The 26,574-nt window shown below is 35.3% G+C and overlaps 1 protein-coding gene across 3 annotated transcripts in view; it reads right to left on the reverse strand.

The window, feature by feature from the left end:
- The window catches only part of STAM2 (signal transducing adaptor molecule 2), a 38,174-nt gene extending 17,030 nt beyond the window's left edge, over positions 1 to 21,144 (reverse strand). For 2 of the 3 annotated variants that reach the window (XM_039856022.1, XM_039856021.1), the window contains exons 1-7: positions 20,950 to 21,144; positions 5,747 to 5,831; positions 4,849 to 4,924; positions 4,635 to 4,733; positions 3,581 to 3,727; positions 1,963 to 2,032; positions 1,197 to 1,383 (exon numbers count right to left, since the gene is read on the reverse strand). In XM_039856022.1, the coding sequence (XP_039711956.1) occupies positions 1,197 to 1,383; positions 1,963 to 2,032; positions 3,581 to 3,727; positions 4,635 to 4,733; positions 4,849 to 4,924; positions 5,747 to 5,831; positions 20,950 to 20,989 (704 nt within the window). In that variant the 5' untranslated portion in view covers positions 20,990 to 21,144. Of the gene's footprint in view, positions 1 to 1,196; positions 1,384 to 1,962; positions 2,033 to 3,580; positions 3,728 to 4,634; positions 4,734 to 4,848; positions 4,925 to 5,746; positions 5,832 to 9,850; positions 9,971 to 20,949 lie in introns of all 3 variants that reach the window. The other variant, XM_039856023.1, reaches the window with a different exon arrangement.
- Between the last annotated feature and the right edge of the window lie 5,430 nt (positions 21,145 to 26,574).

Consider the following 26,574-nt stretch of genomic DNA (forward strand, 5'->3'; position numbering starts at 1 on the left):
ATTTTAGAAATGTCTTTAGTTTTATAGTATCAGAAGTATAAACCCAAGTTCTTTTGTAAATATTCTAACTAAAACTACACTCAGAAGCCTGACATTCCAGACTGTCAATGTTCAGAGCTCGCACTACCTTTTCACCTTCATATCTATTTACTCTTCTTCAGTGATCATGTGATCCAATCCAAATGACCATTTTTTAAAAAGTAAAACACTTTCATGAACATAGTATGTCTTGACTGTCTAAGAAATCTTTGTTTTCCTGTTCTCAATTATTGCAAAATTTTTCCTGCCCTGCCAAAATCAACCAAAGTTCACCTGAAATAGACCATGATTAAGCCTTCTGATACCACATGTGAATCTGCTCTCTTCTGGACCCCGACAGTACCTCTCTTATGGTCATATTCTTCATTCCATACAATTACTTGTACACTAATTTTAACTCCCTTATTTTATTCTAGGTTTTAGGAAGACAAAACTGTGTCCTCATTCATTTTTTATTACAAACAGAGCCTATCACATAACATTTTCTCAATAAATATTTACTGCAGCAAAGTAAAACCATTTTTGTGTATTTACCCATTTAAAAATACTCTATACTAATGTACCCTTACTAAGCTATTGATAATGGATATCAAATAAATTTGCAATCTCTGTTCATAGCAACAAGCTGTTAAGTATCACTATTGTTATATTTCATCAACTACTTTTAAAAGCAAAGACTAGAATTAGGCCCAATATAGATAAGATCTATTCTTTATTACAACTTTAAATAACAGAAGTTGTGAGGGAGAGTGGAGTAGCAGATTAAGAACATGGGAGGAGCCAAGCATAGATTAAGGTAATATAGTTATATTTCTTCCTAAAGTTTATTTGCCAGTAATTTTGGGATACACAGTTCCCAATATAAATAAAATGCATTCAGATGACTGAACATTTAAATTTCCCAATTATGAACATGAACAATATCATTTAATAATCTTTTAACCAAGATATAAAGTAAAAATAAATTTAACAAAAAAATAAGAAACTCACATTACCTATTACCTGTCTTTTATTTTAGAAAAAAATAATTAAGGAATAAAGAGGTTCTATGATGATTTAAATACATCAAAGTTAAAGAGCTAAATATTCAGGATTCTACATTAAAGCTATTCTAAATTAACTTCAAAATATTCCAGAAATAAAGATTTAAAACATACCTGTCATCCAAAACAATAATAATTTCACCATGTTTAAAGGTGAGTTCATTGTCCTCGACAGCTTCAAAATCATATAAAGCTCTCACTTTCCTTGCAACTTTATTATTTAATGGAACTTCTGCAGGTGGATATAAGGATTTTGTTTCTGTGTGCTGCTGCTTCTGCTCTTGCAACGATAATTCGATAGCTAGTTTAAAAAGTTTAAATGCAAAAACAAGATACCCAGAATTAATTCTGATTTTTTAAAAGTTTAAAAAGAAATATTAGATAAAATAATATTTAATAAGAAGAAATCAAGTGAATATTTTATTTGTACAATTAAATGCTAAGCAGTTAACTTTCTGAGGGGCAGAGAATCATGACATTTTTTAAAATAAAGTTTTGCTCATTCCTGATTATAACAGTCTGTCATATACAGCAGCTATTATTTTTATAGCAAACAGATTGTGACATTATAATATGGGTAGCTTTCCATATAGGACAAGCCGTGAACATATTTCTGCACTTGACTCATAACTTTGGCATTAAAGAAAAGGTGAAATGTAATCTCTTCAAAGGTAGGACATTAAATACATGTTATTGACAAAGATAATAAATTAAATTAATGTTATATCAATTGTTTACCTTACTTTTAGATTCTACTAGTTTTCAGATTTGTGGTAAAATACTAAAAGTATATCCAGTTTTATTATACTTTTTATTTCAATAAATTGTTCTGGCAAGGAAGTTTTATGCTACACTAAATTGCACGTGTTTAACCATTTACCTTTAGCTATGTCTTCATCTTCTTTGTTTTTGTTCGATGACGTACCATTCTTGGCAGCAGCTACAACAGTCTGTAAATGTACAAGTAAAATAAACACAATTACCCTTTTAAAGAAAATACAAGCTCTATAATTAATCATACATGCTAATTTAATATAAAACTGATATAACTAAGTTTCGTTTAAAAGTGAAGTTCTTTATGATAATTTTAACACAAAATAAAACATCAGAATTTTCAAGAAAACATTATAAACTCAAAAAGGACATGAACTGGCTTATGTTTTGCATAAATCTTGTATCTGACACACAACCTGGCATACAGAAAGTACTTAAATATGAATCTTTCCTGATTGCACTTCTTGATCTCAACTATCCAAGGTCTCTTATTCAGTAAGTGGTCCTATATTGCTACAAGCAGCTACAAGAGAAGTAGCAGCAAGAAGCCATGATAACTAACAAAGAGAAGAAGAAGGAGGACAAAGACAACAGGTGCAGTTCTAGGAATACATATTAAGCCCTCTTTTATTACTCATTGTGTATGAATGGTGGATTGGCTCTTTAGTCATAGCAGAGGACTAAGGAAGGTCACATTTAAATTTAAAAGCATGGATGACAGAGATGTTCAGGATTCTGAACCATCAAACCAGTTCTTTAACACAGATTTTTGCGAATTACATACAGAAAGAATAGAGCAGGAAAATGCTTGCTTTTTATTAGTTATAAGAATTTTGTCCCAAAATTCAACCTTGAACCGTAGGCCTATTCAGCTATAAAGATTTTTTTTCTCTTTTTAGTCTACAGTCTACGATTTAAAAATATGTAGTACTCTTCTTAGTCTTTTTCCCTAGCCCATATCCTAATATTAAGTGAAGGGTCAGAGGTATGAAAGCCAAGGTATGAATGGTAAAAGGTACTGAAACCCAAGATATGTTTTTTCCCACAGACCTAAATAAACAGTCCTCTCCCATGACTTATGATCCCTACTTCCGCCCCTGCCTACTACATCTATCACCCAGCTCCCTAAATAAATTTCTAGTCTTATAGTTTCACCCATCTTACATGCAAACCATTCACTCCAAGCATGTTCACTCTTCAACAGGTCTTGAGCTTTCTCAGTTCCATCAATTTGTTCATGCCATTCCTCCCCCAATATGATCTCTTCACTCCTCACTACCTATTGAAATACATTCCAGTCTAAAAATTCTACCTCTTCACCTTCCTCATCATCCCATCTATAGTTACCTCTCTCTCCTGGCATCTACTCTCTGTACCCATCCATATTTGTCACTTATAATTTTGTTATTTTTCACATATATATACCATTCAAATTTACTATAAATTTCTTGAACATAAGGCCCTCTCATACTTTTATGCCTTCGCATGACTCTAGAGAAGCATTAAACAGATTATTTATGGCTAAGTCACTTCTCAAAGTTTTGATATGTAGAAGAAATTCACTCAACAATTAGAATACCCTCTAAATATAAGATATAATGCTAGATAGTCGCTTGGAGAGTGGTAGTGGGTGATGATTAAAACAGACCTTGCCCAACTTTTACATAAGATACATACCTTCAAAATAGCATAGGGTCAACCATGGGTTTGAACGAATCTCTTACCTGAGAACCTGCTGGAGGAAAAGTAATTCCTTCTTCTTTCATAGATTTAATAGTTGCAGATATTAGACTAAACTGAGGGTCCTTTTGAAATTCTTCTGACCACTCCACCATTAAAGATTTCAGTTTATCACATACTTTAGGATGAGCCTTTTAAAGAAAAGACAAAGAAAAAAAACAAAACTAGTTAAAGTAAGTACTTGAATTATTTAACAATTAATTGCCACCAAAATTTTCTTTAATCACATGAACATCAACAAAAAAAGTACAGCAATCCTTAGACTAGATGAGTACTTGAAAAATGCCTATTTACATTTTAAGATATAGGTGTTTCTTACAAAATTATCCTTTTTGAACATTAATTTCTAAATCTTACTTTAATGACAAATCTTTTATAGTCAGAAGTTATTCTATGTTTTCTTAATATTCTCAGTAAATTAAACTTTGTATGTTAACTAAACTAACATTCTGGGATTTTTGCCATTACTAGCATGGGAATGATGCTTCAAAGTTTCCATTCCAAACAACAACTCTAAAGTGAAGACTCTCCCCTCAACTCTCCTCCAAAATAAAAGCCCCCTTTACTTGCCATCTCTAATAGGAATCAGTACAGAATCTTGGTTAGTTTGGACTCTGGAGTCAGAGAAACCTGGATCTGAACCTTAGCTATGCCACTTACTAGCTGCATGACCTTGGACAAGCTACTTAACTTCTAAGCCTCAGTTTCTGCATCTATAAAATAATGACAAGAGAATCTAACTTCTAAGTGTTATTAAGAGCATTAAAAAAGATAGCATATGTAAAATGCTTAAAGCAGTGACTGCTAACTAACCCTCAATAAAGATTAGCTATTATCACTAGCATATATGCTTTTTTAGGGAGAAAACAGGTTTTGGTGCTACAAATGAAAACATCACATTTTAGAACAGGAAGTTTATTTTATTTCAAATTTACCTCAAAATGATTTCATTTATAATACAACTTTATTAATGGTATATAGTTAAAATGACATAGAATACATGTATTTTTTAATGACATAAATTTCTTTTAAATTTACCTTATTTTTTATCACAGCACGTACTTCCGTTGCAAAATCACGGGAACATATTTCTAAATGAAATATCTTTCCACAGTTTGCCACACAAGCCCCAAGAAGCTATTAAATCAAAATAAAAATCAATATACAAATGTTGAGATATTATCTTACTTAATTTACTAAAATAAATATACATTTAAAATCTGGGTCAAATAATAACATGACTTTTACTCACGGTTAATGCCTGCAGAGCAACATGAGGAACCTTATGATTTACCCTTTTCATTATGGCTTTTAGGCAATCTTTTGCTCTAAGAAAAAAATGAAGAAGTTAGTATTCAGAATTTCAAATCAAACATTAAAAATATAAGGTATTCTACCAAATAACTTTAAATTTAAAACTAAAATCCTGTAAACTCCACTTCATTAAAGAAATAACGTTACACAATCTTTTGCTCATATAGTTGTAGAACTTAAAAAAAAGCTTGTTGCAAAGGTTGTATATTCCAAAACCAAGAGCCAAGTCATTTTTAAAAATGTTAGTCAATATAAGAGAACTATATCATCATTTTTTTTGTTCAAACAAATTCTTATCTTAAAAAAAAAGCAAGATACAGTCTTAAAAGGTTTTAAGTACCAAACACGAATTTACTTTTAAAAGCTATGACTTTAAAACAAATGCTTTCATCAGTCTTCTAAACTTCTCATCAGTTCAGTTTAATTGCTACATTCTCCCCCCAAAGCATCCTTTTTTATATTCACCTTTTTTCATTATGATGTTATTATATTTACCCATACATTATAGAAAGGCTTCTTCAGTATATTACCTATTATATTATTATTATCTATTTCATTATTAAATGGCTCCCATACATTTCTAAGTCACAAGGGAATTCCCTAAACAATTAGTCTATTCACTGTTAACATGTGGTTCTATTTTGTCAAAGCTTTAAATTATTTTCCATTTGTTCAGGGTATGGTTAATCCCATAAATCCTGCCACCATAATCTCTTTATTTTTATTCCCCCAAAAGTTAACAGTAAAATCCCATTTTCCTTTCAAAGCTACATCAAGAAAACAGACACAGGCTCCAAAGCCCCTAGACAGTCACTGGGCATGACTGAGCATCTTACCCATTAGGTGTGCTTCCAACTTTGTCACATATGTCCATAATAAGACTCCAATCTTCTGTAGTGTTATACTCATTTGTGGCTTTTTCTATAAGAAATTAACATATGCAGAAATTAAGACATGTCTTATGTAACACTAAAATACCAAGAAAGGCACAGTAGTTAAGAAGCCCTGTCTTTTCTTTTGCCAAATATAAAAGAACTATAAAAGAACTATAAAACTAAAAAAACTTCAGCAGGTAGAATACTTTTTAAAATCAATTTTATATTGTATAATTAAGTGTTCTAAGGTACACCAATAAAATGTCTTCTAAATATAGTTAAATAATACTAAATAAATTACAAATTATCGATAATCCTATCAAATTCTAATGTGGAAGAAAGTGTTAAAATGTATCATCATATAAAAAAATATAAATTAAACTGTTAGCTGAATCATTTCTAGAACAAAAAAATTGGATTAATAAAATACAGTAAATTCATACAACGGAATGTGAATATGAGTTATAAAGAACTAAATGTACAAAAATGTGTACATCTCAAAATATAATAATTTGTTTTGGCTTATGGAGAGTTTAAAAAGCTAATAGTAGAATATATAAAATTCACGAACTTTTTAAACAGCTTTATTGAAATATAATTTACATCGCAATACAATTCACTCATTTAAGGTGTACAATCCGTCTTTAGTATAATTACAGAGTTGTGCAACTATCACTGCTATCTAACTTCAGAACATTTTCATCACCCTAAAAAGAAATGCATATCCACTGGCAATCACAACTCATTCTTTTCCCATACTCTCGACCCCAGACAACCACTAATTTACTTTCTGTCCCTCTAGGTTCCCATCTGGACATGTCATATAAAGAGAATCATGCAACATATAGCCTCTTGTGACTGGCTTCTTTAATTTAGTATACTGTTTTCAAAGTTCATCCACGTTAAAGCATGTACCAGTACTTCACTGCTTTTTATTGCTGAATGTTATTCCATTATATAGTTATACCTCATTTTAATTTATCCATTCACCAGTTGATGAACATTTGGAGGTCTTTTGCAACTTTTGGGTAATACGAATAATGCAATAGTGATATGAACATCTGTGTATAAATTTTTGTGTGGACATGTGTTCTCTTATCTCTTTAGCATATCCACCTAGGAGAATTGCTGAGTCTCCCAGTAACTCTATTTAATATTTTTAGGATCTGGCTGTTTTCCAAAGCATCTGTATCATTTTACATTCTCACTAGCAATATACGACTATTTCACATGAAGTTTTAAAACATTCAAAAATACACTATTTTTTTGATATACACACAGGTAGTAAAAATATTAATATATGCATGAGAATGATAAACATCAAAGCTGGAGGTTGGTGGAGGATCAAAATGGGTACACAGGTGCTTAATTGTACTTATAAAGTTTTGTTTATTTATTTCTAAAGTATCCAGAAATTATTTTATTTGCAGTATCTTTTCGTGATCTGAAATAATTATGATCAAAATTTAAAATTTAAAATAATTTTTTAAAAGCATGATCAAAATATAATGACCGAATTATGTAGCATTTTCACTCTTTTACGAAATTTCAATATCAAGAGATATAAAATTTTTTCTGCTAGTATAGGGGGTAAAGATATAAAAATTACTACTTTAGAAAACTTTTCTTTTCCCCTTTATATCCTATAACTTTAAATATAGCCAAACCTGGATATCCTATACATATAAACTTATCATAGTGATAAGCAGGAAGGATGGTAAGAATCTAAAGTAGCTCTTTTTTTTAATGGCAATGAATAATTAAAGAAGCCAAAAAATAAACAGGCTTAGCAGACAGCTATACTTTGCAAGTAGGAAAGAGAAACACAGAATCCAATTAACCTCAGTTAAATGCTGGAACTCACTTTTAAAAGCCATGCAAATTGCCCAACACTATGGATAGATAGCACATTTTGACATACATGATGAAATGACAAGCCAGAAGTTTTAGGAAAGTAATATATTTTTGCCTTGAATAAGTTCTAGACTCAAGCACCAAGCTATGTAGGTGGAAGCATATCTACTCAGGTCCAGCTTCTTCCCTTGTACAAAGATGACTAATTCTTCTACATGGGAAGTAAGACCTAATGTATTTTTTCAGAAATTTAAAAATGTTTAACTATTTCTTAATAATTTATCTAGTAAATTCAGTGAATTCAAAAGTAACAGACAAAAAAAAGGAAAAAATCCTCTAGTTCTACCAATGTCTTTTAAAACTATGATGCATATTTTTTCCATACTTTCTTTTATACATGAATATGGAAAATTAATAAAAATATGTATAAAACTAAATAAAATAGGATCAGAGGTATGAAGTGTCCAAAGACTGATAATCCCTTCCCTGCCGAAGTTATCAATAGTACAGAAACAAAACAAAGAATAAAATATGACTTATTACTAGTACAAGCTCTACATATACTAGACAAATGGGCATGCTAATAGTGAACTCCAAAGGTGGGCATGCCTCAGCACTACGTGGGGGCAGACCTGTCCTTACATAGGGGAAGCCCCCACACAACTTATTCCATCGAGAAGATGAGAAATCACTCAATGGCTGTGAAAAGACTGGCTGGGTCCTGCATGGACAAAGGGCAGCAATAGGGCCAGTTATCTGCAAATTTACCAATCAGATAAGTCATTACACCATAGATAGAGTGAATAAAGGAGCAGGAGCAGACTCAGAGTGATACTAACAGGACTCTCTACTCAGGAAGGAAACCTCAGGGGTAGAGAAAAAGTATTTCTCATTAATATTAAATGTATCATTTCTTAACCTGCATTTCCACTTATGAACAACTATCCATGTTCATAAATATACATCAATACCAATATTTTTAATAGCTGCATGATGTACAATTATATACAGTGGCCACAAAGTGCTTATCCAAGCTAGTGAGACGTTATCAGCCAACTGTGGTTTTAAATCCATCAAGTACCCAGCTTCCCCTCTTTGTTACATTCACTGGTATCATTCATATTGATGTTCCACATAGAACAAATACAAAAAAATTAAAAGATGTCAGGATTCACACATAAGCCTTTCTATAGATGTTTCATAGCATAAATACTTATCTTGTCTATCATCGATCTCTGCCACCACTTCCTTCACTCCTCCCAACCCTCAGAATGAATGTAGGCTCTAGTAATAGTAGAAAATTCGTTTTGTTTTGTTCACTATTATGATTTCAATTGGATAAAACAGTATTTGGGCACACAGTAGGTACTGAGTATTTGTTCAATGAATGAATGAATGATGCTGGCTGCTCCTCCATGTCCAATCACCCTGGCACAAAGGTGAGAAACAACAGCAGAGCTTCCAAGTATATGAACTATATAGTGTTTGTGATGCCCAATGTAGCCCTGGTGAAGTCTATGAGAAGTTCTGGACCAGCAACAGCTTCATCACTGAGCAAACATCCAAGGGGCAGCACAGGATCAAGCTTCAATAGCAATACCACGTGATGACAAAAGGCAGCAGCACTAGTGGGCTTACAAGGTTCCAATTCTCTGCTTGTTTACTAAAGAGGAATGGCAATACCTTTGGGAGTCTCAACAAGGGGGAAGGAAATGTCTCAAAAGGGAGGCAAAGCAAGACATAGAAACAACCCAAGTGTCCTCTGGTGGATGAATGGACAAATAAGATGTAGTATATATATACAACAGAATACTACTCAGCCATAAAAAGATAAAATATTGCCATTTGGGACAACATGCATGATCTAAAGAGTATTATGCTAAGTGAAATAAGTCAGATGGAAAAGGATAAGAACTGCATGATTTCACTCATATGTGGGAGATAAAACAAAAAGCAACAAGTGAACGAACAAACTCACAGACGAATGATGGTTACCAGAGGGGAAGGGTGGTGAGGGGAGGACAAAAGGTTAAAGGAAGTCAAATACAAGGTGATAGAAGGAGACTAGACTGTGGGTGGTGAGAGCACAACAGAGTATATAGATGTTGTATTATAAAGTTGTAAAACCTGAAACTGGCATAATGTTATTAACAAATGCTACCCCCAATAAACTTAATTTAAAAAAAAAAGAGAGAAACTCCAGAGAGCTACCTCAGAGCCACTTCAGCCATGAGAGAACACAGGAAGAAGATGACCATCTATGAATTGGAAAGCTGGCTCTCACCAAACATCAAATCTGCCAGCACTTTATCTTGGAATTCTGTCTCCAGACTGTGAGAAATAAATTTGTTGATTAAAAAAAAGGTATGGGTGGGGGTGGGGGGGAGGCAAGGACTTCTTGTACAGGGATATCCAGGTAACTAACTTTATATCTTGAGTCTGAAGAGCAAATCATATATATTTCATATGACTTGCCAGCTTCATGTTCATCTTCTCTCTTTGCTCATGATGGAGTTTAGTTTTTGTTGTTCAGATCATTTGGCATGGTGTTTAGAACTACCTGAAGATTAAATATTTACCCATCTTCCTCTTTGAATATATATTATTTCTTTTTTATGGGTAAATCTTTAGTCATCTCTGGAATTAATTTAGCACAAGGAGTAAGGAAGGGATAGAAAAAAATTTTTTTATTATTTGCAGTAGTTCCGACACCTAAGAATCTATCATTTCCTCTTTGATCTAAGAAGCCAGAATCATCAATTACCAAATTTTGTCAGTACACATGTTGTATGAGTACAAATATACACACGTGCACACAATTTTGGCCATGTGATATACAATTAAATGTGAAGTCTATTCAATACCCGCCGAAGCCCTCCCAATAATTTCAAAAATATCTAAACAGATTATTTTTACTTGATTTAATTTGATAGAAAATGGAAAAATCCTGATATGAATACTCTATCCTGCAGAGTTTACTCTCTACAACTATAAGGCTCCCAATTACTCTTTTTAAAAAGTATAAAATCTGAAGACTTTATAATGGCCTGCCAAAAAAGATTTCATTTTTCAAGTGAACTAAGTAACAGTTAAATTATGTATGTTGGAGTATTTTAAACTCCTGAAAAAATTTTAAATATTATAATTAAGGAACCATTCTTTTATAGCATGTCACATTGCCCAGTGTTGGAACCATATCTCACATTATACTGTATCAAATGTATAGAGAATGAGAGAGTTAAAAGAGCCCTCCTGGGGCCCACATGCTAAATTTCCAAGGTTTAGTGGGTGTTAAGTCATAACATTTCACCGCCAGGTTTTGATTACTGCATACAGAGAGCCTTAAATACCCAATGAAATACTTCAGAAAGATTCAAACAATATCATAAAGATACAGTCCATCAATACCAATAAGAAACAAAAAGACACCCCCTCCAAATAGTCCATTAAGTTGAACATACAGCTTTAAAAAGAATTCAAGTCTACCCATAAAACTTTTAATAAAAAAAGCTCTATAAGTAATAAAAAAAATTATATAAAACAAGAATGCCCACAAGAGACCTTTAAACCTCCTCCTACCATGTTTGGAAATAAAAACTCATGACTGATCTGCTTCCAACCATGACAGAGTATCTGGTACCAGATTTGCTATTCTACTAAAACCAAATATAAAACAGGCCAAAAATATATGAGGCAACTCTGTTCAAGAAATGAACAATAGGCAGTGCAGGTCTGAGATCTTTAAGGGAAGAGAAATATGAAGTCAGCCTCACGATAGCCTCAGCTTTATTGCTGGGAACACTTTCCTATCCCAACACAAGAAGGACCAGCCCAGGTAGAACAGGTGGGAGATAAGAGACTAGATTTCTGTGCTCAAGGTCCTTGCTGGGCAAGGGCTGGGCTACATACAAACACGCACAGGGTGAGGCTCTATGAGGTCTAGCATAAATCACCTACTAGAGGGCTGAAAGGCTGTGCAGTGCTGGGAGTCTTTGGAATTCCTGCCTGTTATGGACTGAATATCTGCATCCCCACAAAATTCATTAGTTGAAGTCCTAACCCGCAGTGTGGTCGTCTCTAAAGACTGGGCCTCCACAGGAGTAATTAAGTTAAACTGAGAGCATAAGGATGGGGCCTTGATCCAACAGGATTAACTGTCATTAGAAGAGACACCAAAAGGCTCTCTCTCTCCTCATATGCACAAAGAGGTCATTTGAGCACACAGTGAGAAGGCAGCCATCTACAACCTAAAGGAAGAGTCCTCACCAGATACCAACCCTGCTGGGACCTTGATCTTGGACTTCCAGTCTCCTGAACTATGAGAAAATAAATTTTTGTTGTTTAAGACATCTATTCTACAGTATTTAGTTATGGCTGGCCAAGGTGAATAATACTCCATCCAACTAGAGTAAAGAGAACATTTCAGGCATTCAGTTGAAACTCCAAAATGACCACACCTTGGGAGTAGAGGCCCCCTAGAATTCAGATCAATATCAAGTAGGCCTCCCTCAGGGAAAAAAAAAAAGCCTGGCAAAAACCTAAAAGATCCTCCTACATGACAGAAAAAAACTCAACACTCTTTAAAGGAAGACAACATAATCTAGCCTTCTTACAAAGAATAACTACAATGACCAATATAACATAAAAAATTACTAGGTATGCAAAAAATGCCCCACGATCAAGATAAAATTGATAAAAACAATTAACTGCATAACCCAAATGTTAGAATTAGCAAAAAAAAGTACTTTAAAGCAGGTATTATATACTTTTTCAAGAACTTAAAGCAAAAGATGGTCATAATAAGTGAGCAGATGGTGAGTGTTCAGCAGAGAAATGGAAACTATAAAAATAGAATTTATAGAACTGAAAAGTACATCTTAATTAAAAATATTCACTGGATGAGCCTAAAAGCATATAGAAGATTACAGAAACAATGAAATGAAGAAAAGTCAATAAAAGTAATCAAATTTGAAGAACAGAGAAAAAAGATTTAAAAACCGAACACGGTCTCAGTCTATTAGTTTTTTAAACTTACTCTGTAACAAATTACTGTGAATTAAGTGGTTTAAAATACCACCTGTTATTAGCTCACATTTCTGTAGTTCAAAATCTAAGCAGGCTTGCCAGGGTTCTATGCTCAAAGTACTACAAGGCTTGTTGTTGGAGGATTGGCATTATTTAACTAAAACATGGTAAGTATATTCATGTATATTGGAATTATGTAAAGTGAAGAATTCCTGTACATTAAAGCAGAGTTTAAATCTTTCTTCAAATGTGCATGGAACTACCAAAAACTAGAAATAATCTAAGATGATATACACAGTGTATTCTCTGAATACGATGTATTTTTATTAGACCAAATATAAACTCAATCACATGGAAAATTAACGATCAGGACATATAGAAATTAAGACTATAATAGAAAGCAATATAAAAACATTACAATTAAGATACTACATATTATTATCTTGGGATGTGACTAAAGCAATGCTTAGATTTTAAAGGAAAAAATTGCTTTTTATGTACTAATGAGAAAAAAAACAATTATTTTTATATCTTAAAATTATACTAGAAGAACAGGAAAAACTGGCAAAAAAATTTTTTTCAAGAGAAGACATAAACTAGAAAATAGAAAGTAAGTAAATGAGTAGAATTGATTTTGGTATCTAACAGGAAACCACAGCTGACAGCTTTTACTAAAGATGTAAAAATGTTCTTTCTTTGGACTAATTCATTATAAGCTAAATAATTATCTGAAGATGTAGGAGAGCCTATTTTTTCTAGTTTATAAATAATTCATACATTTTTACACTATTAAAACAATGATATACACTTGTTATTAAATTCCTAGACCATACAAATCTTGTGTAGTTAAATTGAGATTAAAATATTTAAATACCCAATACCTCAACCTGATGGATTATAAATATCTGACCTGCTTCTCTGACTCCAATGACAACATCCATACTTAACATTCTAAGGTACTTGGGTTTAACATACATTTTCTCATTTAATCTTCCTCCTCATTTAATGTTTTGATTTGTTTGGGTAAATTGTTATTGATGCAAATCTTCAGTTTACTCTAGTGAAAGCAGTAATATAAATTCTACTTTAAAACACACTATTCATTATCTCCTAAAATGAAAACCTACTTACAGCTCTGAATACTGAATGATAGGTAACAACTTAATTAAAACAACAATAACAAGTAATAGCTTCAAAGGATTTTACATATGCTAAACCACTTACACTTCAATACAAGGAAACTGAGACACTGAACAGTAACTAATGCAGTCATACAGCTAGTTAAGTCATAAACAGGTATTTCGATATGAGCAGTCTACCTCAATGTATGTCTTCTAAGTTTAAATACTATATTAAACATTCTTTTGAGGGCAATTTTTTCAAAACTGCTAAATTAACTGTCCCCAACAAGTTAGTTTTCCATTTCCGTATGAATGAATATTTTAAACATACTGAATGGGACAAATGCAAGTTCAACTCTTATTTACAAGGAAAGGATCAGCCAGAATACCATGATTAACTCCATTTACTACATCATCTAATAATACATATATTTAGGAGCCTCTTGCTCTGGTTGATTACAGAAGACTGACTGCCACTCTTTTCATTTCACATGTCACCATCAACATTTTGCAGGGGACTAGGAAGAGTTGGGAGAGTTGGGTACATAGGGCACCGTGGGTGCATAGGGCAGATAGGAAGGAAGGAAAAAAACACATCGAAATCATCTTTTACTTCCTTTTAATACTATAAAGCATCTATTAAAAAGGCAAAAGGTCTAGATCCAGCTTTATATTCCTGCACGTTCACTTCCTTCTTGTCTAATATTTCCAAGATGCCAGAGCCGTGCCTCCTTCCAATTCCAAAAAATGGGATGTTCATTTCCATAGCACTATTAGGAAACAAGGCAGAAGCATAAATGCAGTTTATAATTTTTACATAATAGATCTATCAGGAAGCTTCACGTACAAGACATCTATAGATGGTGTGGAAAAGAAAAATGAGTCTCCAAAACAGCAACTATCATGCCAAAATGTCACGGATAGAGAATCAAAAGCAATTAGCCTAGGAAGGTGATCACATGACCTCTGCAGACTTGAGGAAATCATTATGTACACTGTACACACATGTAGAGTACACACGTCACCCATTAAACAGTGAAGACCTCAAGCATAGGCAGTTATAGGTCCAGTAAAAAAATAATATTAAGGGTTGTCTGGAAGATGGGAGCAATATTTATTACTCCAAAGATGATCTGAAGATGCCAATAAGCCAGTGTTAAACTCAGTTCTAAAAAGGAAAGGATAAGTGAAAAAGAAGTTTAGACAATACCCAAATGTCGCAGGTTTCCAAAAACAATACTCTTACTACGGAAGTTTGATAAATATTGCTGACTGGTTGTTTGAAACAGGAAAAAGACTGTAAGCAAAACATTTTTAAAAATTTGTAACTTAAAGTGAAAAGCCAAGATGGGGAAGGGAGAAGGTGAGATCTGGGGATACGAGGCAACCAAAGAGGAAAAAAATAACAGGAGATAAAGAAATGATATATTCTTAAGTTCTGTTTTGATACCTGGGTGTTAGTTATACGATTGGAACGCTCAGTTCATGTTAAAAGGTCTACTCTTTTAACATGAAAAACACCTGTGAGGTCCTTTCATTTAAACAAAAATAAGCAGCAAAAGCAAATCCACCTACGTAAACTACTATAGTACTATGTTGTATATTCACCTGTAGAAAAATCATCCTTTCGCCCTCTCGCCTTACTTTCAAACTATACTCTAAATAAGCTTAGAGCTAAATATTATTATCAAGGAATAAAAATGTATATTTTTAAATATCAACATCAACAGTTCATATGAAACACAAATATAAATTACAATGTCTTTTCTCTTAAATCCTAAAAGAGCCTAAACAAAATTCCTTTTTATGATTTTATCAATCTTATCATAAACCCACATGAAAGAATAAAGGTCAAAAACAGCTAAGACTGTCAAAATGAAGAAAAACAAGATGGGGGAATTGTCCTACTATCTATAAAGGTCACTGAGATTAGAATGTGGTATTGGTGCAGGACGGCTAAAGTGAAGAGTGTGGAAGAACAGAAAGCATAGATACAGGCCTCATAAAAGGAAATGTACCATTTAGAGAGTTTTCCAAAACAGGAGGGAAGGGATAGACAATTCAACACATAGTGATTAGACAAATTGATTATTTCTACTGTCAATTGCCTATCCAATCAAATCCTCCCTTAGACCCTACACAAAGATCAAGTCCAGGTGGATTAAACAACTGTGAAAATCAAAATTTTCATAAAACTTTCAGAAGAAAATATGACAAAATCTGTATTAACTCAGGGTAGAGAAAGCTTTCTTAAACAAGAAAAATAAAATCATGGGAGAAAGATGGTATCAGTAAATTAAAATTTTCTTAACAAGAAAAGACATCAGAAACAAGTAAAAAGAAACAACAAACTGTGATACATATTTGCAATTCTCATAACCAACTAAATTAGTAGAAAATGTATATGAAACTCTAAAAATCAATAAGAAAAAATAATCCAATAGAATAAGTAAAAGTAATGAGCATGCAACTTATAGAAAATGGAATGACCAAGAAATATATGAAAAAATGCTCAACTTCATTAGCAATGAAATTGAAATTAAATGAAAACAATGCCCTATTTCACACCCATCAAACTGGTATAAATTTAAAAACCTGAAAATACCTAGTGTTGCTGAAAATGTGGAACAGGGTCTTCACTTCCTCTGCTGGTGGGAGTAAAATCTCCCACAAACAGAAGGGCAAGTCTGCACTATCTACAGTTTTAATAACGAATTCCTCTTCAATATATATGATCCCTAGAGAATCACTTGTGAAGAAAATATGGATGAGAACTTTCACCTCAGTGTTGTCTGTAATGGCAAAAAAACTGGAAAAAACTTTATGTTCATTAATGGGAGCATGGATAAAAAAATGTGGTATATTCATACAGTGGAATACCACATAGCTCTTAAAATTCAGGAACTAGAGCTACAAATACCAAAAAGATGATGAACAACCAGTTACAAACGACATGCAAAGAATGACACTACTTTTATGAAGTTTAAAAACAAGCAATACGTATAGTATACCCATATATATAGTATATACAGTTGACTCTTGAACAAAATGGATTTGAACTATATGGGTCCACTTAAATGCAAATTTTTTTCCCACCAACAATTTGAAAAAACTTGGAGCGAACTATAGCCTAAAACAGACGACATAAATTTATGGTACCGATAAACATAACATAGTACTATAAATGTATTTTCTCTTCCTCATGATTTTTATAACAATTTCTTTTCTCTAGCTTACTTTACTGTAAGAATACAGTATGTAATACACATCATATACAAAACACGTGTTAATCGACTGTTTACGTTATCAGTAAGCTATCAGTAGTAAAGTTCTGGGGGAGTTATATGAGGATTTCTGACTGTGCGGTGGGTCAGTGTCCCCAACCTCACATGGATCAAGGATCAACTGTATATTATAAAACAGTTTACAACTTTTTGGAGAGTGTTTAACTCTGAGAAGGGAGAAAAAAGATAAGATCAGATAGCTACTAAATATACCAGATAATTTCAACTGTATCTTGAATGCTTTCTTAAAAAAAAGAAAAAAAAGAAGCGTGGCAAAATTTTAGAACTTGACAGAGTTGGCTGAAAGGAATAGGATGTTATAAACCATATGTTAAAAATATTTCATAGTTTAAAAAAATAAAAAATACATTAATTAAAATTTGTATCTATCCAAAGATATTAGGATTTTTGGTACCATGTAAGCAAAATATAAGGAAAAAATGGCTCTTAAGGCTAACATTCTCATCTACAACCAGGATTTTTGGTACCATGTAAGCAAAATATAAGGAAAAAATGGCTCTTAAGGCTAACATTCTCACCTACAACCAAAAATTTTTTTCATTTTAATTTTTTATAAAGGTTATAAGAACCTCATTGTGTCTAACAACTGACCTAATAAGTATGTGAACATTATAAATATGAACATAAAAAGTAAACTTATATTATCAAAGCAATATCAATATCTATTTTTATACTAAGGTTTCTTGTAAACTAAAATAAAAGCCCTAAGCTACCTTATTGTTAAGTTCTTTGAACACAACACAAGCCAAAGACACACCAATACAGGCCTAATTTCACTTGGAAAGTCTTTTTAAGAAAAAGTTCACACTTCAATCCACTGTCAGTTTCATAGAGGTATAATTTGAGCTCAGCTTTGTGGGCATAAGTAAGTGTATTTTTATGGAAAGAAATATCAAGGTTGTTGATAAAAGCAACAGTCTATCAGTGAATAGTAATTGGTAGAAGCAGAACCTGGCAAGAAAGACTGCCTCAACTGAGTAAAGAGAAAAAAGATATGCAAATAAGAACTGGAGCTAGGGAGCAGAACAGACAGTCATGAGTCAGGAGCCAATGTAATAAGACTGGAAAAAGTGGTATAGAATATAAGGAAATTATATTCATTTTAACAATAACCACTTAATCTTCCTACTAGGCTCTGTCCTCATGTTTCACTTTTGCCTTGGAATCACCTAAGAGGCTGCACCAACCAGACTCCACATCAGGAACCCCAGAGTCCTCCTTTAAGACATGGGGCTGAGGCTAGGGGGAGCGGTGTGTATGTGTATTTTCTCTCTTTCTCTCAGGACAGCTTCAAAAAAAAATTTATTGAACAAAAAATAAATCCAGGTTTTAAGGAATCCAATATTTAAAGAGCTCTGATGTTACCATACCTAGCATATCAATCAGGGTTTGTGGGTTCCACTTCTGAAAAAAGTAGGTACTTGTCAGAGTTTCTTAACTCCTAGCTTTTGGCTTGCTTCCATTTGACGAGTTGTATACTGTCAACTTATAAGTGCCTTTCTAGACACCTTGACCCACTACAGCTTTTTCTCAAGCTTGAGAAAAGGGTTTCTCCTCCACATGAATGATGTCAGGAAGATTTCTCAGGCTCTGGTGAGACTGCACTCACCAAAAAAAGAGGTAGTTTCATCTTTAAAGGCTCTTAATTATAAAATGATCATTGCACACATATAGTAATAGATAAGGTTCTTTCCTGCAGATAGAAGGGATGTCAAAAAGTGGGAAAGAGAGAGATAGAACAGTGTCAACACCTTTACAAGAAAGTTTCTGCCTGAAGGTCTTTGTCTTCTCTTGAGGGAAGAAGACCATTTTAAGTAAAGGAAAAATATAAAACATCTCGTGTATTTCTAGTACTATATTTATCTCACTATAGGACAACCATCTTTTTATATGTGTATGTATCCTCCATTAGAATGAGTTCCTTAAGGGCAGGAATTTAGTATACTTCTTAAAATTTTGTGTCCCCACAACTTAACGCAATGTCTGAGACACATTCAATGCATGTTTGTTGAATGAGAGGTGAACCAAGGTGTGACAAAAAAGAAACAACGGTAAAAATCTGACTGCGGCAAAGAGAGTAGGTGAAAAAGACAATGACACGGCAAAGGAACATTACTGTAGACATCTCAAGTTAAATGACTTGCTTGCATTACTTGACTATTTCAAATTAAAAGGAGCTTTAAGTTCTGAAAAATGCAATATATAATTTTTCTTCTATGGTAAAGGTTTAAGGCCAATTTGAACACCTTAGTGTTTCATTCTCCTTTTTCTATTAATTCCATTCACTTGTCTAAAAAACTTTACAGACAGGCTTCAATCAAACTTGCTCTTTTACCATTAAACTGCCTTTTGAATACTGACTTCAGTCATACTTGAATTAAATAAGTACTTGAAGCTTTGGTGAATGGCAATGGCCATGAAGTAACCTACACACAGTAAAATTTTTTGTCTGAACAGCAGCAGCTCTTTTACTACAGTGATACCAAACTGTGATCCACTAAATCAAGCAGGGACCTCAGGAGTCACTGAAAATTTAGAAAGGCAAAACAGGCAGAGCAACTCCGCCTACTTCTAGAAGTTTTCAATGAGAAAACGGTGGGCTTCTGGGAAAACCTTTCCCTTGAAGAAAGAGTTCCATAGTTTTTTAAGTTTGGAAATAATGTCTTATTCTATGTTGCCCTGTTTTATTTCACTAAGACAAAATTAAAGTCTTCATACTAGCAATAAAAAGTACAGGTCTCATTGCCACAAAACAAGACACCATAAGGTATTCCAAAAACAGAAGCTGTGGGCCTCAATGTGAAGCTTCCTAGATTTATGACAGTCACCTGTGTTAAACTATCAAGGAAAAAAGTTGAATAAAATTATGAAAATACATATTTGAAGGCTATCTAGGGTCAAGATATAATTATAAAAATTTTTAGCTCTCTAGGAATAGAAGGTATCATATCATATTTAACTTTTAAACATGCTTTTGGGATCACATGTCAAAATAGGGCACTTTCTAGAATCTTCTCATAATTAGAATATTGTAACTATGAAACAGATGGCTCACTACTATGATATGCGTACCGTGTGTGACTCTGGTAATTTTCAGCCATTCATTTTTTCATTCCACTAAGTCCTAAAACTCTGTCTAGGGTTCTGTTAACTACTACTACAAAAATATGTACTTAGTCATTTAGGTTTACTGTTATTCAAATGCCCAAAATAAGTTCTCTCATCCTATCCACGTTTTTCTCACTCCATAGTCTGAGACACTGGCGCCCTTACAACCCCAACAAATAAAATATTAATTGTTCTGAACTGTTTTGAGATCTTAGGGTTTTCCTTTTTACACTCTAAGCCAGAACATCTTGTAGCACTTGCACCATTCGCGGATAGAGAGTAAAACTTCCAACCTGAAGCTCTGCTATCAGGGCTTGGATAACAGTGAAATAGGTTCCTCCTATTGAATGAGGCAAGTCAAGGTCTCTAGTGTTGGGCTGCCCTAGACAGCAGGGTCTCTACCGCTACATTTACCAAAGGGGTAAGGGGTGCTTAACCAGCTCCAGAGGGAGCAGGAAGTTTGTATCATCAACCCTGCAATTGCTTAATTAGTCCAGTCTCCAGCAAGCCCCAGGTTCTTCTACCCCATTCCTGCGCTTAGCAAGTGGAATGGCTTTCTTTCGGTGTCCTCAACCTCAGGTGGGCAGGGAGCATTCTCCAGGCCGCTAGCGATGAGCCTAGGTTACCCACCCGCTGGAGAGGCAGCGGCGCCGCCCCCTTTCTCTCTCTTTGGCTTTCCAGTCTCCGGAGTCGCCACCGCCCACTTTCTAGCACGACGAACAGCAACTTGGGCCCCGGAACCAGCACTTACCCACGTCTTGCTCGAAGGGGTTGGCGGTGAACAGAGGCATCTTACCGACGCCCGAGCCCCAGTCGCTGCGGTCTGGCTGAGGATGGGCGGCTGCTCTGGGTTTGGTGACCCGCGGCCGCGGCTTCCTAGACGGCTCGGCTCCGACCGCGTCCTGGCACTTCCGCCACCGCACTTGCCCGATTCCTGCCTGACGGGCCAGCTCCGGGCCCGCGCTCCGCCCCCGCGCTCCGCGGGCGATTCACCTCCAAGGCTGAGGTCCTAGCAGCCGTAGGCATCCTGTCAGCGCCCCTGTCGCCGCTGTTCGTGGGGAGGAGGCGACAGCCCTGGTCCCAGGCCCCCTATGGGTCAGGCGACTGCCGCTGCCACCTTTCCATCGATAGGACCCCAGCAAGTCGGAACGGGGACCTTCCAGGCCGGAAGTTGTCGCGCCCAGAACTGGGCGACGCCAGAACCCCGGAAACAAGGCCGGTGGTAGCATTGAAGGGCCTTGGTCTTCTGGGATTTCTGCGTGGGGCTGCCGGTGCAGGCGGCTAAGTTCTTGCTCATTTAATTGGTTTCTAATCTGCAGGCTGGTCCTTTGAGGTGGCCGTGGATCCGCGACTATGGTCACGTCACAGTTCTGTTGCCCTGGATACAGATGGAACCTCCGCCCAGAGGTGGCTTTGAGAGTGTGTAGAGGGTTTAGCTCTTTTCTTGAGCGCTTATGGTGTTGCATTGCCCTTGGTGCCTAAACACCACAAAAATGACCACAGTAACTTTGGCTCTATGGGGAGTAACTTTGCTTCCTATCCTGTGGTGGACCTGAAAACACTGCTGGACTCTGAGAGCCGGAAGAGGAATTAGACACACTTCCTGCCTTGATGTCGCTGACAGTTTTATAGGGGCAGCGTATAGCATATACATGACACACACCCCCCCTTATCCTTATGGGGGGGGGGGAATGTGGTCTAAGACTGCCCCCCAATACCTGAAACCTTGGCTAGTATTTATGTTTTTAACTATATACACACCTATGATAAAGTTTAACTTAGGATAGTAAGAGAATAATAAAATTGAACAATTATAATAATATACTGTAATAAAAGTTAAGTGAATTGATTTGGGCCATTAAGTAAAATAAGGGTTACTTGAACACAAGCACTGTGGTAGCACAAGTCTGTCTAATAACCCAGGGCTACAAAGTGCCTAACCGGGCGGAGGAGTCGGAGTGGAAGTTAGTTCATACAGATTGGGTGTGCTGGAAAAAGGGATAATTCAAATTTCAGCTGCTTGGAGCAGGGTGACTTGACTCAGAATGGCTAGCAATTTAAAACTTATGAATTGTTTATTTCTGGAATTTTCTATTAATATTTTTGGACCATGATTAACCCAGTATTATTGAAACCACAGAAAGTGAAACCACAAATAAGGGCGGACTACTGTATAGGCAGGAGTCACAACTCGAATTCCATTGGATCCAGCCAAGTATCTGAATGTAAAAGGGCAAGGACACTTTCTACCCACACACTCCCTATCCCTCATAGCCCTGCTTTATTTTTCCATAGCATTTATTACTTCCTAATATATAACGTACTTATTATGTTTTCTGTCCTCTTTCAAATATAGATTTCATGGTCAGTTTCGTTCACTACTGTAGCCCCAGCACCCAAAACAGTGTCCAGCAAGTAGTAGGTGCTCAAAAAAATACTTTTCAAATGTAGCCTAACTGGAAGGTGTGTCTCTAAGGATTATAGCTACTAGTAAACTTTAGCCATTTATTGAAGTGTGGGCCCTACTAGAGCTTCCAATTTTAAAATGATTTTTAAATGTTAAGAATTACTTCAACTAACAGTGGGCCAAACAAAAACATTTTACAGCCACTGGTACAAAGACATGCTACATAGAAGAGAGAGTCCTTACACGATGCATAATTCAGGAAAATGGTTTCATTTTATGCTAGAATGATAGGTGCACAAATAAGACAAACATTTGCAGATGAAAGGAGCTGGTTTTCAAAAAAAGAAAACATTGAACCTGGGATGTTCAAAATATGTTTGGAGACTTTCAAGATGGATTTGTCTAGGATTAAAGCTTAGTGTTGGAATGGAAAACAAGGCCAGCTAGAGATAAGAGGAAACAATGACAAGAGCCCTAAGAGCAAGCTAAGTTTTTTAAAAAAATTTTAGCATATAAGACACTAATCGTTTAAAGATTTCGAGCAGCAGAACAGTTTGCTAAAAAGGGTTTCCGGATATCAATCTGATCCAGGCAGAACAGTTTAGGAGGCTATCGCACTTGAAAGCCATAAGAAAAGATATTGTGTAAGGAGCTTGTATTGAGATAAGAGCAATAAGAGCTTGTATTGAGATTAGAGCAAAGAGTTGAGGATTAGCCTTTGGAAATCACTTACATTTTAAAGAGACTCCTTTAGCTCCTCCTCATCTTTAATGGCAAACACACTCAAGAATCTATAGGTATTTTGCTTTCTGTGTGTGTGCTCAGTCTCTTGGTGAGTTCTTCCCATTAACAAAATTTTTAATAGTAAGAACCAAATCGTGTGTTAGTAACAAGGATTGCTCATTGTTACTTCACCTAATGAGATTTTAAAAATTAAAAGATATGTCAGTGGCAGCCCACAAATTCTAGTATGCAAAGAAATGCAAATTTTTCATTTTTCTGTAATACAACCTCTTCTGAGCTTCTGTCTACCTGATAACAGAAAATAATCTCAAATTTAGTTAAATTCAGTTTCTTTGGGATATTCTTGGTTATTTTGGGTTTACATTCAACAAATCTATGATATACTTACCTCAGACCACTTTCCCCGAACATACTCCAAGAATTGTTCTTTCAATTCTGCCTGTACATATTTGGTGAACAATCCTTTTTATTCCAAAACAGGGACAGTGCTTCCCTAGTCAGGCCATGATGGAATGACCCTAGTTATTGGTCTGAAAACATTGAAGTTGGTTGTGGCAAATCTTGAGAAAGAAGCACCTGGGAAGGCATCTTCCTCCAGTGAGACTTCTGCATGGTCTTCAGGCAAGGGGAGGTCGCTATCCTCTAGCAAGAGCAAGAGGATTGAGATTAATCTATCAACTCAGAGCTCTCGAGAGGATCCACCCAGATATCCCCATCCTAAGTCTCAGGGACTCATTCTTTCCTTTTCAGGGCCCTGAGTTTAGTATAGGAGACATATTATGGGTTATGAATTCAACCTTATATTAAATGCTGCTACTCACAGTCAGGTCCTGAGTCTAATTTTTGTTTAAAACCACAATCTCCCTCTGGCTACAGTAAATAAAGTGTGTTCCTCCCCACCCCGCTTCATTTTTCTCTTTGTCTTTCACTTTGGATAATTTCTCTTAGAATAAGTTATGTTATTTTTCATGAATTTCTAAAGCATTTGGTTTGAGTGTTTTTTTTTTAATGTTTTATTTTGGAATTTAGATTTACTAAAAAGTTACAAAGATAGTATATAGAGTTCTTATTTACCCCTCGCCCTGTTTCTCCCATTGTTAACATCTTGCATTTCCATGGTACATTTGTCTAAACTAAGAAACAAACATAAATTCAGTATTATTAACTAAACTCAAGACTTTATTTTAATTTTACCAATGTTTATATTAATGTTCTCTTTTTTTTCCAGGAACCAATCTAGGTGTGTCGGGAATCCTCAAGACCACTCCCAGATTCAATGATTTACTAGGAATCAGAATTCAGCATATAGTCATCCTCATGACTATGATTTATTATATGAAAGGAAACAAAAAAAAAATCAGCAAAGGGAAATGGCACATGGGGTGAAATCTGGAGGCGCATGCTTCCAAGAGTTCTCTCAGTGGAGTCACATAGGACATGCTTAATTCCTCCAGCAATGAGTTGTGACAACACGTGTGAAATATCTACCAGGTAAGCTTATTGCAGATTCAATGTCTAAGGTTTTTTATTGGGTGCTGGTCATACAGGCACCTCTACCTAACATGCACCCAAATTTGCAGACTCTCAGAAAGAAACAGGTGTTTAGCATAAACTGCATACCTTATACAGCTTAGGTACCATGAGCCATTCTTATTGGGGAATTGTGAGAACTCTTAAAATCTAGATTCCCAGATGCCAGTCAAGGGCCAAACTTGCAAGGCTTTTACAAAGATAGCAGCCTCAGGCCTGCTATGTTGAATCTTTTCTGCATACCAGGGTACCATATTTCATTTAGTTGTCATGTCTCCCTAATCTCCTCTGATTTGTGTCAGCTTCTTAGTCTTTCCTTGTTTTTCATGACCTTGACATCTTGAGGAGTACTGAGCAGATTTCCCGTAGACTGTTCCTGAATCTAGGTTTGTCTGATGGTTTTTTCATGCTTAGATGGGGTTATGGGATTTTGGAAAGAAAACCAGAGGTGAAGTGTACTCATCACATCATGGCAGGGTACATGATATCCACATTATATCTGATGAGGGTAACTTTCAGCACTTGGCAAATGTAGCAGGTTCCTTCACTTTAAAGTTAATATTTTTCCCTTTTCCTACTTTATTCTTATAAGGCAGGTCATCGTGTCTAGCCTACCCTCAAGGAGAAGAGACAGAATTAAGCTTCACCTTCTATGGGGTAGGGGATATCTAAATATATTATTGGAATTCTTCTACAAGGAAAATTTGTCCCATCTCTCCTATTTACATATTTATTAAATTGTTTATTTATATCAGTATGAATTCATGCATATTTATTTTATACTTTTATACATTTGTTGTTTGTTTATGTTCAAATTGTTTCAGTTTGGGCCTCTGGGACCAAAAGTCAGCTCTTTTGGTTGACTTCTGTGTCCCTTTGATGTGTCCCTATCCCCGCGCCCTTTTTTTGAACATTTCTTTACTTTCCGTTACTACAAGATGCTCCACTCTCATCTTGTATATTCTCTGTCCCAGTCTTAGAATCGAAAGAACCCTGATTCTGAAGGTCTTTTTAAAGGCTGCCATAGAAGATTTCTAACTTTCATGATGTACCTTGAGTAAATAGCTGGCTAATCTGATCTCATCATTTCTTTCCTGCAGTACATTAATAGTAATTAACAAGAACTAACTGATTCCACAATCCTTACGATTGTCTTTATCTCTCTCAAATACTAGAACTATCAATACTAGTCCATGCCTTTCTACCTGTACCCAACCCCAATTTATCATGGTGTTAATAATTGCAATGCTACAGAAGTAGTTTTCAAAATTTGTCATCCTCCACAAGTGTTTCCCAGATTTACCCCTTCCCCTCTTAGGTGAGACAGGAAGGCTAGAGGGGGCTAGAGTTGGGTATTTTCCTTTCCCCAGGTTAGTAAGGCTCAGGCACAACCCTAGTTGGTTAGGCTCTGGTAAAGTAATTTCTCTTGAGATCAGGCCTCATTAAGAACAGATGCTCTGGGCTTATTTCAAAATGGCTACTTTCCCCCACCCCCTCCCTGCCAGAAGCACAAGAGGATTTCTTTGATCTTCACTGTGAGGAACCCAATAGGGCTCCTGAGGATTAAGCTTACAAAGATGTGGGGGCCTCCCTATTACTGGGTACCCCTGAAGTTTTTAACTCTCAGGTTTGTCTTCACTGAGCCTCCAGTAATTCATCAATTACTGTTTAGGTTTTCCTACCCCAGCACTGGTT

This window comes from Pteropus medius, unplaced genomic scaffold, assembly GCF_902729225.1.
Source record: "Pteropus medius unplaced genomic scaffold, Ma_sr-lr_union100, whole genome shotgun sequence".
In the NCBI taxonomy this organism is placed as follows: Eukaryota; Metazoa; Chordata; class Mammalia; order Chiroptera; family Pteropodidae; genus Pteropus; species Pteropus medius.